The sequence below is a fragment of the Bubalus bubalis genome, chromosome 18 (assembly GCF_019923935.1).
Source record: "Bubalus bubalis isolate 160015118507 breed Murrah chromosome 18, NDDB_SH_1, whole genome shotgun sequence".
Classification (NCBI taxonomy): domain Eukaryota; kingdom Metazoa; phylum Chordata; class Mammalia; order Artiodactyla; family Bovidae; genus Bubalus; species Bubalus bubalis.
In genome coordinates, this window is record NC_059174.1 from 44,402,710 (window position 1) to 44,420,250 (window position 17,541).

Below are 17,541 nucleotides of genomic sequence, written 5' to 3' on the forward strand. Positions count from 1 at the left end.
AATCCTGATTAAGACAGAGCAAAGAAAAACAAGATTAGGAAAGAGAAAGGTAGCTACAGATACAGGAGAGATTCAGAGAAGGCAGTAGCAACCAACTCCAATACCCTTGCCTGGTAAATCCCATGGATGGAGGAGCCTGGTAGGCTACATACAGTCCTTGGGGTTGCTAGGAGTCGGACACGACTGAGCGACTTCACTTTCACTTTTAACTTTACTGCATTGGAGAAGGAAATGGCAACCCACTCCAGTGTTCTTGCCTGGAGAATCCCAGGGATGGGGGAGCCTGGTGGGCTGCCGTCTATGGGGTTGCACAGAGTTGGACACGACTGAAGCGACTTAGCAGCAGCATAGGAGAGATTAAAAGAACTTTAAGGGTTTCCCTGGTGGTTCAGTGGTAAAGAATCCACCTGCCAGTGCAGGCGACACAGGTTCAATCCCTGATCTGGGAAGATCCCATGTGCCACGGAGCAACTAAGCCTGTGTGCCACAACTTCTGAGCCTGTGCTCCAGAGCCTGGGAGCCTCAACTACTGAGCCTGTGCACCGTAGAACCCGTGCTCTGCATCAAGAGAAGCCACTGCAATGAGAAACTGTGCATCACGGCTAGAGGGTAACCCTCACTTGTCACAACTAGAGAAAAACCTGCACGGCAACAAAGACCAAATAAATAAATAAACTTAAAAAAAAAAAAAAAGACATTATCACATATGATGTGATGACACCATACTAGAAAACTGAATGGAAAATAGAATCTTTTCTAACAAAACATACGTGATCAGAATTGCACCAAGTAGTGGAAAACCTACCCAGTCTATTCCAGGAAAAGAGATTGGAAAGGGAGTTATGAAGCCAACATGATTTTACTGTAAAAATGTAACTTTCTATGAATGTAGATAGATGCAAGAATATGTAGCAGTATATCAAAGGAGTTATATCTGGTTCACTTCAGTAGTACAAGATAGTTCAGTCTAAGGAACTCAGCTCCTGTACAGTAATCTGTTATTTCACCCAGTAAATGAGAAAAATTCATACAGCAGAAGATGCCATCAAGACATTTGGTAAAAGACACCAGCAGTTCTTAAGTAAACTCAAAACATGAATAGAAGGAAATGTCTTGAATATGGAAAAGATTATCTACCAGTAGCCAGTAGCAAGTAGTACTTTGTACAGTGAAACAAAGTCATTCCAGTTAAATCAGGACCCAAACAGTGTGGCAAATGATACTACCAATACCATGTGACTTTGTCTTGAACTTTCTGGCAAATGTAGCAAGACAAAAACAAAGGAAATAAGTGGTATAATATGCGTTAGAAAAGAGATTTAAAAAGCACATCTCTTGGGACTTCTTCCCTGGTGATGCAGTGGCTAAGACTCCGAGCTCCCAATGCAAGGGGTGCAGGTTCGATCCCTGGTCAGGGAACTAGACCCCACATGCTGCATACAAGATACAAGATAAATATATATAAATTGATTGCTTTTTACTCTAATTTAGCAAATGCAAGTGAAAAATAACCGCCACAAGAGATTTCTGACCAAGTGAACCCAGCATTATCTAAAATTAAAGGAAAGAAATTTTTTCTTATGTCTTCTCAGAATTCTTCATACTGCTGCGTGTGCTCTTTTGTTCTTGCTCCCCTTGTGTGGGTGGATGTGGGGCCCCTACCTTGGGGAAGGTCTAATGGTTCCATGCTGCTATGGAAGAGCAAGCTCCTCTGGCCACCACCAGTGGGGGCTGCTGTGGTACATTTTTTCAATCGTTGAGAAACAGTGTGTACATTTTTTGACAGTCCTATAATTAAATCCAGAGTATTAATGGTGTTTGGCATAACTTTATCATCTTTAATCTCTCCTGGGGCCCAAACAGCCTGTATGTCATTAACCTAGGAATCCTACTAGCTTTTCCTTCTGTATATCCCTTTCTTACCTTCAAGTCCTTCATGTAGCTTCCTGCAGATGCCACCCCATCAGCATAAGGTCTGCGTGGCTCTTTTTGCAAGGTAAGGACATTCTGGAAGGATGAATTCCAGAAGGCGCCCTTTCAGGCAGGGGCAGCTAGAACCGAGTGCCGCCTCTGCACAGGCGCACGCAACCCCTGCGCGCCCTCTTGTGGCCATCTTCGTGCAGTGCACACATGGTGGCTCCCAGAGAGAGCACTCTAAGGATTGAGCCCTGGTATCTTTCCCACCTTGAAGCTAGAAAGTATTCACTCATGAGTCATATTCAGTTTGTGACCTACAGACATTTTCCTACTGTGTCTTTTTGTTTGACTTTCTCTAAATGTCTTCTGTGCTGTTTTTCTTCCACTGGTACTGGCCTGCACATCCTTACTCAGTTCTGTCCAATATGTTTCCATCCACTTCTTCATACTTAAATTTCACCTTATTCACTATCACTCGTACGATCTTCAAGCTGAATTAGCAGGTCTGCCTTCAGTATCCAGGAGAATATTGGATCAGACTTGAGCCCAAGGGGGAAGACCGGGTATTCTCTTATCTGGCTGACCCTAATGCTTTGATAACTTGCAGGTTATCTCTTAGTTGAAGTCATCATCTGATCCTCTTAGTTGTTAAGTATGTAGCTCCAGACATTGGAAATTTTTGAAGTAACTAGTATTTGTCCAGTACTCTTGCCTGGAAAATCCCATGGATGGAGGAGCCTGGTCGGCTGCAGTCCATGGGATCGCTAGGAGTCGGACGCGACTGAGCGACTTCACTCTCACTTTTCACTTTCATGCATTGGAGAAGGAAATGGCAACCCACTCCAGTGTTCTTGCCTGGAGAATCCCAGGGACGGGGGAGCCTGGTGGGCTGCCGTCTCTGGGGTCGCACAGAGTCGGACACGACTGAAGTGACTTAGCAGCAGCAGCAGCAGTATTTGTCTTTCAAATTGGCTAAAGCAGACCTTTTTATTCTCTTTGTGCACATTCAGCTTGCCCTGCTCTAGGCAAACCCCTTCTCACAGTCCCTATGCACACACCATTCCCCATCTTCAGACCTGTGTGCTGAAAGCCCCATCTCACCACAGTAGGCTTCTGAGCAAATTCTACAGCCCACTCTGGGCCGCACGCCTGGCAGCCCCTCACCACTTGTCACTGTGTTTGTCAACAGGACACCCTCAGAAAGTAGGGAAGGAAACAAGAGGCCAGTTTGGCCCCCAACCCTGTTTATTACTCTGTCTTAACACAGTGGGTTCAGATCCCGAGTTTGCACGCTATGTGGCAGGAGTGAGCCAAGCAATGCAGCAGAAACGGCAAGTCCAACATGGTCGCCGCCCAGGCAATCCCCGGGGCCACTGGCCACCCATGGATGATGCCCATCGGACCTGGCCTTTCCCAGAGTTCTTTGCAGAAGGGTGAGTGCTGGGTGTGTGGGCGGGAAGCTGAGTTTGGGGTCTGGGTGTTCTGCAGGGGACCTTGGTGTATACTCTTAACAGGCCATTCATTTCTAGGCCCCCACGTGAGAGAATGGCACATGGTCAGATCTTAGGGGTCAGAGTTCCGTGACTGACTAGGATGCCAAGTGGCATGTGGTGTCCCTGTGCGTACACCGTTTGATGATTTCTGAGACGGGCTCTTCTGCCCTGGACAGAGATCTTATTTGGTGGTGTTTGGGACATAATTGCATGTTCAACACAGTCTTTAGCTGAAATGAGCATGGTGATGAAACCTGTGTCATTTATGGAATGTGATCCTTATAGCCTACCAAAAAAAAAAAAGCAAAGGTGTACAGTTCAGATTCTGATGTATTGAGAGAACTGTGGATTTTCATCATAAAGACCTTTGGGGGAGTGATTTTTTTTTTTTTTAACACCTTATTGCTCCCTGATTAATAACTCCACATAGCTAAAGACCATCTCAGCTTTTTGTTTGCTCAAACATGAATTGCATATATACACCACAGCTTCTGAGGCATTTTTAAAGGAAGGAGAGAGACAAGGGACCACTATTGGGTTGTGAGATAAGAGCAGGGAAAAGACTGTTCCCTTAGGGCTGGGGTGGGGGTGGGGGTGGGCCTGGCCTCAGGCTGTCTAGCTGGGGTCCAGGCTTGGTGCCTGACGCCTGGGACCAGTTTCTCTCTTTGGCTTTCAGGGATGGCCTGCACAGCGGCTGGGCGGGGGCTCAGGGAGACTCAGCCAGCTCAAGTGATGAGACATCCTCTGCCAATGGGGACAGCTTGTTCTCCATGTTTTCAGGGCCTGACCTCGTTGCTGCTGTCAAGCAGAGAAGGTATGATGAAATATTTAAACCAAAGAACGGGGGTGCATGGATGTCATCCATAGCTTAGTCTTCTACAAAGCTCAGTAGCCCCATTGTTTCCAGGTACCCACGTTGAGAGAGGGAGAGGACCTCTTCCAGTACTGTCTTGCTGAAGCTTGGGTGGTGATATAAAGTTGGGCTGAGTTTTTACTGGGAGAACAGTCTCATGCTCATGGTAGCCCAAAACACCCGTATGACAAGCTAGGAAGTATTACGGAGAGCAGGGTCTGCTGAGGCTGGTCTGCACCTTACAGGGGACAGGCCTTTCCGTGGGAGGAGCAGGGCCAGGACAGCCAAGTTCTGATCAACTCACCAACAGGCTTTGCAACCCCAGACATGGGCCTGGTCCTCTCTTACCCTCAGTTTCTTTATCAAAGGTGGAACTGGATAAAAATAACCTCTCAATGGTATTTCAAAGTTGAAAAAAAGTTACAGAGTATATTTGGAGCTAAAGTTTTCAAGTGTAAGTGTTAGTTGCTCAGTTGTGTCTAATTCTTTGCAACTCCCATGGACTGAAGCTCTTTAGGCTCCTCTGTCCATGGAATTCTCCAGGCGAGAATACTGGAGTGGGTTGACATTCCCTTCTCCAGGGGATTTTCCTGCCCCAGGGATCAAACCCAGTTCTCCTCCATTGCAGGCAGATTCTCTAACATCTGAGCCACCAAAGGCATTATGTTTTCAAAAGTAGTCACAAAAATGAAAATGGACCCTGAAAGAAGAATTTGTTTAGAAAGAAACGGAGAGACCGTTGTGGGTGTGAGGAAGCAGAGGCCTGCCCGGTCAAAAGGACATGAGCAGGAATAGAAAGCACATGGGGTCGCCTGGGCGTCAGAAGTCATGCCCTCGTGTGATAGGACCAGGGTCCGTTGGATAAGAGTGGGGAGCAGGTAGATGAAGATGGAAGGGCACCTGTGTCACGCAGACTAGGATGCACAGAGGAGCCACTGTGGTGTTGGCAGTGACTGCTGATCCAGGTTGGGGCACATTCTCATGCCCGGCCCTGGGCTTGGCATTCACATACATTTCCTCATTTAATTATCACAAACAGTGTTTGTTTACTAGGGCTATCATATCAAAGAACAACAGACTAGGGAAATATTTAACAGCAGGGATTTTTCTCCTAGTTCTCGAGGCCAGAAGCCTGAGATCAAGATGTCAGCAAGGTTGCTGTCTTCTGAGGCCTGTCTCCTTGCCTTGCAGCTGGCCCTCTTTCCCGTGTCTTACATGGTCTTCTCTCTGTGTACCTCTCTATCCTGATCTTATTTTCTTATAAGGACAGCAGTCATGTTGGATTGGAGCCCACCCTAATGACTTCATTTTAACTTAGTTGTTTAAACAACTTATCTCTAAATGCAGTCACACTCTGAGGTACTGGGAGTTGGGGCTTTCACATATGAATTTGGGTGGGGGAGGGACACCTTCCTTTATTCAGTAGCTCCTGTCATGTACCAGGCACTGGTGATAGAGCAGCAACAAATCAAAGTCCCCTTCTTCATGAAACTGATATTCTACTGAAGAAAGGCTGATAAAAAAATCCAGTATGTTGGTTTGGATTAGGTTGTATAAAGAAAAATAAAGCAGGGTATGAGGGCAGAGAATGCAGGGGACAGGTGGATTTCCTGTGTTCCAAATGAGAGTCAGGGAGGCTTCTGATGAGCAGAAAGCTGAACAAAATGATGGAGGAAGTGGCAGTGGGGTGTGGGAGAGAGAAGACTCAAGGGTGAGATGCAGGGTTTTGGCCTGAGCGTCTGTGTGGAACAGCGGGTGTCATGGACCCTGATGTGGAGGACTGCAGGAGTGGGACTGAGCCTTGAGGAGAAGTGCAGACTGGAAATTAGAGAGGCTGACTAGAGGTCCAGCTAGTCACCACCTCAGCAAAGGCCGCTGCTGCGTACTGGAACACTGGTAGACTGATTTACCTGGCTGGCTGCCTGCTACATCTGCTTTTTTCCTTCTACTTAATAACAATTTTTTTTCACGTTAGTGGTAAAAGTAACAGCTGTTTTTTTTTTTTTTTTTAAAGTCATCTGTCTCCAGTGCATGGTAAACAGTCAGTCTGTATCTGTTGACTAACTTAACAAAAGGCTGGAGCTGGCGGACTCAGCAGCTGAAGCGGCAGTGCCAGTCCTCATGCCCGCCGCCCCCCACCCCCAGCCCAGCCCTGTCACGGCCTCCAGAAGGGTACCACACCATGGTGACCCACCTTCGCCCCCTGCACACAGTGGGCCCAAGGCCTCCCCACCCAGAACCAGTGCCTAGAGACACCCATACCAAGCAGCTAGGTGTGCCCTGGAGGGAAGCCGGGGGTGGCAGGCAGCCACGGCCTGAGTTCTGGGTTCTTTCAGGAAGCACAGCAGTGGTGAGCAGGAGACCAGCACGCTGCCCTCACCGCCTCTTCTCACCACAGTGGAGGACGTGAACCAGGTATGTGGGCCCTGCTCTGGCCACAGAGGGCTGGCTTCATGGGTACCGTGGGCAGGGTTCCAAACCCTTAAGTTTTAAGAGTTGTGTGGGGGGTTCTTTGTGGTGAACAACTCTCTTCTATGGTTTTTGTCTAAATGATCAGCCAGCCATCTCAGCAGACTCGAGCCACGTGCAGAGGAAGTTCTGGGGCTGTGCTGTCCAGAATGATGGCCATTAGCCCATGTGGCTACTTAAGTTGAAATTATTTCAATGTAAAGATTAAGTCCTTAGTTGCACCGTCCATGTGTGGTGAGCAGCTGCTGTACTGGGTGGCACGGACAGAGCACATCTGTGGTCGCACGCTCCGCTGGACGGTGCTGCTCCAGGACTGTGGGGAGGGCTGGGGCTCGCACCATTTCCTCAGTGGGAATAAGGACTAGAGACTGGGGGAGGTGGGAAAGGAGGATCAGTTGCCAGAAATGCCACTAAAATGCCCTCTTCTGTCTCTCAGGATAACAAAACCAAAACGTGGCCGCCCAAAGCCCCCTGGCAGCACCCTTCCCCGCTGCCCGGCACCCTGCCTGGCCCAAGCGCACCACTCTATGCAGTCGCCAGCCCCGGCAGCCAGTGGAGCGACACCATGCAGATGCTGCAGTCCCCGGTGTGGGCTGCCACCAGTGACTGCAGTGCCGCCGCCTCCTTCGCCTACGTGCAGACCCCGCCGCAGCCCCCGCCCCCACCAGCACACAAGGCAGCCCCCAAGGGCTTCAAGGCCTTCCCTGGGAAGGCTGAGCGCAGACCGGCCTACTTGCCCCAGTACTGACCCCAGGCCTGCCTGCCCGCCCGCCCAGAGCTTTTGGGGCCAGGGGCCCCAGCCCAGGGCTGACTGGCTGGCAACAGCCCCCCAGAGGACCAGTGCACCCCTGTCCCAGGCAGGGATCCTTGGGGATGGAGGTGGTTGGCAGCTCCAAGCCTTTAAGGCCTGGCTTCTCAAAACTCTGGAGGCATCAGACACCTGGAGGGCCAGATGAAGATGGCGTTTTCTGACTCTCCTCAGGGAGATGCTGGGGGATGTTCGAGGTTAATAAGCACCTCTGGTGATTCTGATGCAGGTGGCCCACTGGCCACACTTTGAGAAACACAGCTCTCAAGTTTGTAGACCCCACTGCATGTGTTGGGAAGGCGTTGGGGCTGAAGGCTGAGAGCAAAACTGACCATTCTTCTGAAACCTTCTCTTTCTCTCCTTAACACATTGAGTGATGACCACACCAATCACTGTATTTTATAGCTATTTTTCATATAGGTTTTTAGTTAAAATATCTCCTGCCTAAAATGCATTGAATATTTTAAGATAACAAATAGAGTGGCTGGAGGTTTTTCAACACTATATTTAAGCTTCTTCTATGAACTGGGCAAAGGATAGCATATTTGTGATGAGAAGCAATCACCTGGGTTTTCTGTAGATGGACAGCCCCTCGCCACCCCCAGCAGCACCCAAGGGGTGTGACCTTTACCGGATTTACAAAAGCAGGATCATAGCCCTGGTGGTGCGTGGAGATGAGCCTGCTGGCTGCTGTCCGTGTGCGGGATAAAGCTACACCTTCTGCCCTCATATCTTTCCACACATGGCCAGAGGCTTCGATAAGGTTTCCGAGCGTGGGGGTGTGGTCAGGGGGGGCTGCAAAGAGACACTTGAAATTGCAGTAACATTGTGAGCTGGCTCAAGACAAACCAATTAAGATGTAGATAGGAATTAATTTAAAAGTTTTTCTTTAAAGAAAAAAATAAACCACCTCATTTTCAGTTAACATGTGCTGTTAAATAGATAACATCCTGTGGATTTAGGGATATTTTTCCAGCCAGAATGGATCCAGAAGAATTGAATGGTGCTTAAATTGAGAAATAATAAATATATCTATATAGACTAGACATATCCCACTGTATATTAATTGAGGTTACAGAAGTTCTTTATATAAAACTTATTTAAATTTTTCATATTTCATCTTTGAAAAAGTCTAATTGAGAAAAATCCATAATATTTTCTGGTATGAAAGTTTGACAGTATTAATATTTTTTTTTATATTTTCTTAAATCATTATACCATTTTAATATATGTTAACTACTAATAAATGGTTTATTCTTTCTAACTCCATATAAGCTTTTCCAGCAGAGATTGTAATAACACAGTTATGTTCTCATTTTTCTATGAATATAAGTAAATTTATATTTAAAAATACCAAAAAGAATATATATATATATATATGTATGTAGACACACTAATTATAGAGGACCCTTAGGGTGTCTGAGCCCAGCCATCTGAACCTTTAGTACTGTGGTGCCAGGCTGTCTCCAGGCCTCGGGTGTTGTCTTTTGTGCTGAGTGGGGATGTCAGTGCTGCCTGTAGTCATGATCCTCTCACCGTGGGTTCTGAACATTCACCTCACCATGTTTACAGAGAACTGTTTTGTACATAGACTCTTCAGGCACGTGCTCTGCACCGACCCTGGTGGCTCTTGTCCGTGTTGGCTGTCACTGTGTATGCACTACGTCTGTTATCTGTGGCTGTTTCCTTGTAAGATAGTTTTCTTCTCTCCTTCAGTGATGTGTCTCCAGTACCCCGTGTTTCGAGTTCTATTATACTGAAGTACCCTTGTTTTAATAGTGCCTCCCCAAAGACCTCACCCTGGACAGAGGTCAGTCCTTTATGCTCCAGCGCAGATGACATCAACATTGCTAACTGTCACTTTCCAGTCTGTTTTTCTCTATTAAGGAAGACATTTTGTAATTGCGTCTCCATGGGCTGTGAGACTGTGTGAAGCTGTTTGTGTAGTCTCCTTGTGGGTGCTGTGTTCTCAGCACCGCCTTGCTTTGAACACTGGTAATTCCAGGTGCTGCGCTTGGCAGAGGGGTCTCGCCAAACGCATGTGTGTGCGTGTGTGAGTGTGTGTGTCCTTTGTGTGGCCAGGCGTGGCTGCCTTGCTCGTGTGACTAGTTACAACGCTTCCAAACTGGAACTCTACATTTTGTATCTTACTTTTAAAGCTCCTATAAGTAAAATAACTATTGGCTTTATTAAAATATACCTTTAATAATTTTTGGATCTCTGTCTAAAATGAACTGCAGCAGATAATCATGTCAGAAGCCCTGTCTGATTCATTACTTTGAAAAGCTGCACACGAATAGGTTTTTAGGTCAGCCTGTCCTCTGATTCTGAGCCCTTGCAAGGGTAATACCTCTGGGGGTATTAGGATAAGCTGGGGTGGGGGGGTGCTGGCGTACAGGAAGTGGGACAACCTACCCCATCTCTCCTGTTGGCTTCCCTGAGGCCAAAGCTGAAAGGGCCTCTGTGTGGTCAGAACCACTATTGTGGTGAAGGAGGCCACCTGAAGAATGCAGACTCTCCTTGGGTTGTGGTCTGCCAACACACACATTCCACCAAGTGTGGGCACTTGTGAGCTGCCCAGCCAGCCTTTCCAAGAGGCAGACCCAGGGATGAGGTCTCCCCTAACTCAGCCAGACACCCGCCATGTAGCAGACCCTCCCTCATAGGTACAAGAAGGACCAGTTGCACTGGATGGTGCCATCCTGCTGTGGAGAAGGAAAGATTGTACAGTAGGAGCCACAAAAGGAGGGGGGAGTTACAGGGGAGCTGCAACTCATTTTCACTTACAGCAAGACAGCATGTGATTGAAACTTTTTCCATGAACTTAAGAAAATGGAGTAAATGAGTGTAAATATATAACCTACCAGTACAAGTACCACTCTGGCTTCTTTCTGCTGAGACTCCCAGAAGCTGAGCATGGGGACATTAAATACACCTCAAGACAAGGTTACTTAGTAACAGCCGTGTTGTATGAATATTGCTAAGGAAGACACTGAAAGTTCCTATTAAAATGCTGCTGCTGCTAAGTCGCTTCAGTCGTGTCCGACTCTGTGTGACCCCAGAGATGGCAGCCCACCAGGCTCCCCCGTCCCTGGGATTCTCCAGGCAAGAACACTGGAGTGGGTTGCCGTTTCCTTCTCCAATGCATGAAAGTGAAAAGTGCAAGTGAAGTCGCTGAATCATGTCTGACTCCTAGCAACCCCATGGACTGCAGCCTGCCAGATTCCTCTGTCCATGGGATTTTCCAGGCAAGAGTACTGGAGTGGGGTGCCGTTGCTAGCCAGAACATTTTGTAAATGTTAAACATTTATAACATAAAATGTAAACATTTTATAAATTGTAAACACATTTTATTCATATGTGTTCCTATTTAACATTAGTACCCAGTGCTGTTCTCCAGGCAAGAATACTGGAATGGGGTTGCTGTGCCCTCCTCCAGGGGATCTTCCTGACCCAGGGATTGAATCCAAGTCTCTTCCATCTCCTGCATTGGCAGGTGGGTTCTTTATCACTAGCACCACCTGGGAAGCCCACATTCTTGCCTGGAGAATCCCATAGACAGAGGAGCCTGTAGGTCTACAGAGGGTTGAAAAGAGTCAGACAACTGAAGTGACTTAGCACACCCCCACACACATGGTCCTGTTCACTGAATTCTAATTGACAACAGTGGTGGGGACAGGAGCCCTGTAAACCCAGCTCCGTCCTGAATGGGTGGGGATGGAAGCAGACAGATGTTCACCAGGGCCTCAAGAAGGTCCCTGGGGGCTTTGGCTCAGCTGAGAAATGGAGGAGGACACACAGGCAGGTCCTTATGAGGCTGGTGACCCTCCTTTTCCATCTCGGGTTCCTGGGAGAGTGGGCATCCAGCTCTGGGAGTGTAGCTGAAACTCTGCATCCCAGCCATGGTGCTGGGAAAGGACGGCCCACTGTGCGACCCTTCTCGTGATCTGCTTCCTGATGCGGATCCAAGAAATAAATCCTGCCAAAGGTTAGCTCCTTGATTCCCAAAAAGACGTGTGTGGACAAGTGACTGTCAGGGTCTCAACCACGTGCCTGGGAGTCTGAGGAACCTCTGGGGCTAGGCTCTTAGAAGTAACACAAATAGATGGCCTTAGGATCCACAGGGGCTGGCTGACTGGGCCCAGGCCTCTGCTTGTCTGTGAGGGGGGCTGTATGTGGTGAGGAGGAAGGATTGTTTCCCAAGTGTCATGTTCATTTCAACATTTACTATCGTCACACTCCTTGCTAGGATAGGAGCTAGGCTGCATAGAAAATGAAGTCTCTGCCTATAAACTCCAGAGAAGGCAATGGCACCCCACTCCAGAACACTTGCCTGGAGAATCCCATGGGCGGGGGAGCCTGGTAGGCTGCAGTCCATGGGGTCGGTAAGAGTCGGACACGACTAAGCCACTTCACTTTCATGCATTGGAGAAGGCAATGGCAACCCACTCCAGTGTTCTTGCCTGGAGAATCCCAGGGACCGGGGAGCCTGGTGGGCTGCCGTCTATGGGGTTGCAGAGTCGGACACGACTGAAGTGACTTAGCAGCAGCAGCAGCCCATAAACTCAGTCTTTGAGGGAAGACAACTCCCTCTTTCCCGTTCTCGGTAAGAGATACATATTCAAGCACTCAATGCTCAGGCAGAAATCCTAGAAGACGTTTTTGATCTTCTTTACTCTCCTCTTTCACTTAATTAGCAAGTCCTACAAGCGCTACTGTGGTCTTCCCTGGTAGTTCAGCTGGTAAAGAATTCGCCTGCAATGCAGGAGACTCCAGTTCGATTCCTGGGTCGGGAAATTCCCCTGGAAAGGGAAATGCTATCCACTCCAGTATTCTCGGGCTTCCCTGGTGGCTTAAGACAGTAAAGAATCTGCCTGCAATGCAGGAGACCCCGGTTCAGTTCCTGGATAGGGCAGATTCCCCTGGAGGAGGGCACGGCAACCCACTCCAGTGTTCTTGCCTGGAGAATCCCATGGACAGAAGAGCCTGGAGGGCTGTAGTCTGTAGGGTCACAAAGAGTCGGACACGACTGAGCGACAAAGCACAGCACAGCACAGCACAGCACAAGTGCTTCTGCAAGCATATTTCAATTCCACAAAGTTCTTACATCTCCACTGCCATCAACCTGGTCCTCCCCATCTCCTGCCTTTCCTTCTCAGGCCTAACGTCTCCTGGACACCCCTGCTACCTCGAGGAAGCCTACCTACGGTGCCCACGTGCCTGGGCCTTTCCATCAGTTCTGTGCGGCCAGAGCTCAGCCTCTACCCGGCCTTGTTTAGTACTCCGCTATAATGTGTCTTTGCACATGTCCCTCTCGCCAGAATCAAAGCTTCAGTAGAGCAAGGAGTAAGTCTTGTTCATGGCCACAAGTGCAGGGTGCAGAACACCGCGAAGCAACTCCAGATAATACAGAGGAAAAGAGGTGCCGCTAAGGCCAGAGGCAAATTCTAATACAAAACCAAAACACAGAACTAGACTTGAATCGGTTTTCACATCGGGCTAAAAGAATACGCAATGACCAGGGTTTGTACTAGAGCCGCAAAGAAGGGCTGTTTAGCTCTTTACCAAGTACAGAGTTTTCTCTCAGGGTGAAAACCCACGGCCATGTGCGGAGGGGAAATTTTTTTTAAAAACGTAACTGGATTCACCAGGAAAATCTGGCGACATCCCAAAGCGATAGAACTAAGCTGAGCAGGCAAGCACCGCGAGCACGGAACACGAGCCCTGAGCCTCCTGGGGGCGCTAACTCAGCCCTCCGGGTTTCTCTTACCCTGCGCACGCGCAGTCTGCCCCGACCCGGAGTCTGCGCACTTTCGCGCACATGTCCATCCCAGACGTGCGGGTAGAGGCGTCTGCAAGTTCTTAGGTCAGGAGCCGGCGGCCGTCTGAGCGCCGGACATGCGCACACGTGCTCCCTCGGACGTGCGAGCCCACACGCAGACGCGTGCGCACCCCCGCCCCCTCGCTACCTGCGCTGGTCCCGCCTTCCCTGTGCTTAGACGCGTGCGCACCGTCCCTCTGGAGGGTGTGGCGGGTGTCAGGGGGATTCGCGGAGTTCCGGAGAACCGTGACTCCTCACCCTTTCCAGGTCACCGTGACTCAGCATCCTCGGTGGGTGCGCCGCCTCGGAGCAGCTCGCGAAAATCCATCGGCGTGTATCGCCCCACACCCGACCTCCTTCACACTCGAGCCCCAGAACTGCTGCTACCCTGTCCCGGAACCTCCCTTTGCCCTTGTCCTGGTGTTCTGGTCTCCATGCCCTGCCTGACTCCTGTCCAACGGCCCTGAATTGAGGCCTGACTTAGGTCCACCCTTCAATCCACCCCTCTCTCTCGGTTCATAGCATTTTGCCGAGGGCATTTGAAAGTGCCTGGCACTGGAGCGGTCTATTGAACTTTGAGAGCCAGGTTTTCTTTTGATGGTGGTTGTCAGCCCCAGGTCTGGATGCATAGAACCCTCTGAGAGAGCCACTTCTGAACACTGATACTGTGCGGTTTGCAGACAGGGCTTGGCTCAGCATGCGGAGCCAATTACGGGGATGGTGGTAGAAAACAGGTTTAACTTTTATCTATATATGGTTTAGTCACCAAGTCGTGTTCCGACTCTTACCCCATGGGCTGTAGTCCACCAGGCTTCTCCGTCCATGGAGGCAAGAATACTGGAGTGGGTTGCCATTTCCTTCTCCGGGGGATCTTCCCGACCCAGGAATCAAACCCAGGTCTCCTGCATTGCAGGCAGATTCTTTGCCGACTGAGTTATGAGGGAAGCCACTTTATCAATATAAATATAAAATTACCTTAATATTTTTCCAAACTGCAGACTTCACTCCACTCCCCAAGGTTTGATTAGAGAGGCTACCTCCACACCCCAGTGTCTGATCGTTGCCCCCCCACCCCCCACCACACACACACACACACACACACACACACACACACACACACACATACACTGCACCTTTCCTGGTAAGAATCTCCCTACTGCCTTACTTAGAGGCTCAGATCCAGTCCAAGGGGAGCAGTGTTGATCCAGTGGTTGTATTCTACCTCTGCCTCTGCCTATGCTGCTGTCCTTGCCTTTGGAAATGTCATTCTTGGACATTTCCACTTGTAAAATTCTACCCTGTCAATCAGATTTACAGGCTTAATTGATGTTCAACTAGAAGGGGCGGGGGAGGGGTGATGGAGAGGGCCTGAAAGAATTGCCTGCTTCTCCTCATTCCCTATACCCTTTTCCTAAGGTTGAAGAGTCCGGAAGTGGCCCAGGACAGGGCCAGGGCAGGCTTGTGATTAAGAACAGGGTTCAAGACTGGGGCAACCTTGAACTGATTCTCTTCTTAGTTTAGCAGAATGGCTATTTTTAGTTTTTTTAGTTTGTCTGTTACGTGGAGAGGATAATGGGATATCCCTCATGGGGTGCTATGAGAGTTATGTGGCAGAGAATTTAGCACAGAGCTCTGCATGCAGTAAACTAGCCGGAGTAGGAAAGTAACCATACTTTCCTGCTAATATAGAAAATCCACATAACTGGAATTTCAACGTACAATGTTAAAGTATTACGGGGAGATCTGAGAATAGGTGGGAGATCTGGAATAATTGAAGCTGCTGGGAATCACAGAGGCCAAACTGCTGGAGGTGTACATTATAGAATATTAAAAAGAAGATGAAACCTTTAAAAGGTAATCATTGGAGGCCTTGCCTCCTTCCTCTTTAGGACCTAAGCTGCTCCTGTGGGTTTCAGGTGGATGGAAGTGGACATTGGGGAGGATAGTGTGGCAGGGGGCAGGTGAACACCCATAAAATCTTTGGAAAGATTGGGAGTTGTAAATGACAGCTTAGCTTAGAACAACGTCAAGATGAGGGGAAATCAGTGGTTCGTGCTGCAGCTGCATACCGAGGAGGCCTGGCCCCAGGAACTTAGGTGATGCGGTTCACTCCACCATCTCTCTGGAGGTCCTTCTCTTCGTGGTCTGTCCTTTCTGACAGGCAGCTTAACACTACAAAAAAACTTGAGTTTTTCCTACTGGCTTTGGGTCCCTGTTTGGCTGTCTTGGGCTTCCCCTGGTGGCTCAGATGGTAAAGAATCTGCCTGCAATGCGGGAGACCCAGGTTCAATCCCTGGGTTAAGATCCCCTGGAGAAGGGAATGGCTACCCACTCCAGCATTCTTGCCTGGAGAATTCCATGGACAGAGGAGCCTGGCGGGCTACAGTACACAGAATTGCAGACAGCCAGACACAACTGAGTGACTTTCACTTCTGACTACTTAGGTCATGTGTTCATCTCTGGCTTAAGTCATATGTTCATCTCTGATTCAGTCAAGGAGGCAGAGGAAGAAGCCCAAGGGTGAGAGGTAGTGGCTTTGAATCAAGACAACAGATAAACAGACGTCTGCTGTGATCACTGAAAAGAGCCTGCTTGAGAAAAAGGGAGGCAGTGGCTCCTACTGTCGAGAGTCGTCAAAGGAATCATAGAGCAAGTGGATGATATGGGTAATAGCTACTGAGACCGGGCCTTCCTGTTGGATGGAGTTCTGTTCTGAAACACAGGATTGAGGGTTGAGAGTGCCGTTCTGTGCAGATAGCTGCTTGGATGGGAACTCTGTGATTGGAGGGTTTCTCAGAAACTAGTGGAACAGATGCTGTTCAGCACTGTCAGGGTTCTGCTGGATATGGGAAGCCCATTTAAACCTCAGAGTTGACAGATGACCCAAAACTCTGGACAAATAAGGGCCATGTGGCAGGGCTGTTCCCTGCAAAGTCCTGTGACCATCTCTTCAATTTCTGACCCCTTTCTTTTCCTTCTTTATCTTTAGGAACTCAAATAATTCTGGGCAGAGAGAGAAAGGCCAGAAGTGGCAGTGACAGCATGGTGCTGGGAGGTAGGTCAGAGGAGGATCTAAGCCTAGGACTGCAGCAGGACAGGGCACACTCCTGGATGGATGGCATTTCTGGGGGAACTGGGCGATGGAGAAGCTCAGTTTGAGTGCACAGTCCTTGGACCTGTTCTCTCTGACTACATTTACTTTGTCTTATCCACACTCTCCTCTAGGCTCATGACTTCAAATGCTATCTATTCACTCACGCCTCCCAAGTTTTTCCTCTTGCCTGAACCATCCCTCCTCGTACTCCAGACATGAACACCCAACGCAACACCTCCACTTAGATCTCTAATAGGTTTTGAAAACTTGTCAAAAATAATATAACGATCTTCCCCCTGAAACTGGCATTTCTCCAAGATGTAATGGCAATTCCATTTTCCCAGGAATTTGGGTAAAAAACCAGACGTTATCATTGACTGTTCTTTTTCTTTCTCTTAATTCTTCACTCAATATATATAGATCACCAGGCCCAACTCCTCCTACCTTGACACCTTCATTCCTGGTCTGCATTCTTACCATAGCATCCTATCTGTTGTCCTTACTTTCATGCCTACTGAATTGTTGGTCTGATCCTTTGGTAAACATGTCAGATGATGCCCCCCCACCCCACCCTTTGTTTAAACCTTTCAATGGTTTCCCATCTCTGTGGGAATAAAACTCAAAGTTCTCACAATGACTTCTTGCTTTCCTTCCCTCTCTGACCTCCTCTTTCACTCTCCCCTCATTCACTCTGCTCTAGCCACACTCACCTTTTGCTGTTGCTAAAATATCAGCGTGCTTTCCTCAGGAATTTTGCAGTTGCTCTTCCTTTTCCTGAACACTTCTCCCCCAGATACCCAAGTGGCTTGCTTTCTCACCTTCTTCAGGCTTTTGCTCAAATGTCACCTTCTTAGTGAGTTTTGCCTTGACCATTCTATTCAGAACTGCATCTTCTATCTCCAGCACCCTTTTCAGTTTTCCTTTTCTCAGTAGCACTTACCAGCATCTGATAAGCCATATATTTTACTTTTCACCTAAGCGTCCTGAACACCTGGAACGCTGCCTGTAACACAGAAGGTGTTGGAGTTGTGTTAAGTGAATGAATGAATGAACGAATGAACTAATGAAGCAGGCAGGAGCTCGGCC

The 17,541-nt window shown here is 48.6% G+C and overlaps 1 protein-coding gene and 1 long non-coding RNA gene across 3 annotated transcripts in view; one reads left to right on the top strand and one right to left on the bottom strand.

The window, feature by feature from the left end:
- GARRE1 (granule associated Rac and RHOG effector 1) overlaps positions 1-9,751 on the top strand; it is an 87,408-nt gene extending 77,657 nt beyond the window's left edge. For both annotated transcript variants that reach the window (XM_006042946.4, XM_006042947.4), the window contains exons 11-14: positions 3,185-3,350; positions 4,087-4,224; positions 6,600-6,678; positions 7,169-9,751. In XM_006042946.4, coding sequence (XP_006043008.1) covers positions 3,185-3,350; positions 4,087-4,224; positions 6,600-6,678; positions 7,169-7,480 — 695 coding nt within the window. In that variant the 3' untranslated portion in view covers positions 7,481-9,751. The remainder of the gene's footprint in view (positions 1-3,184; positions 3,351-4,086; positions 4,225-6,599; positions 6,679-7,168) is intronic.
- LOC123330458 lies at positions 6,275-13,435 on the bottom strand. Its single transcript, XR_006546426.2, has 2 exons — positions 13,311-13,435; positions 6,275-7,100 (listed from the first exon to the last, which is right to left on the bottom strand). It is a non-coding gene; the product is annotated as an uncharacterized LOC123330458 (long non-coding RNA).
- Positions 13,436-17,541: the final 4,106 nt, after the last annotated feature.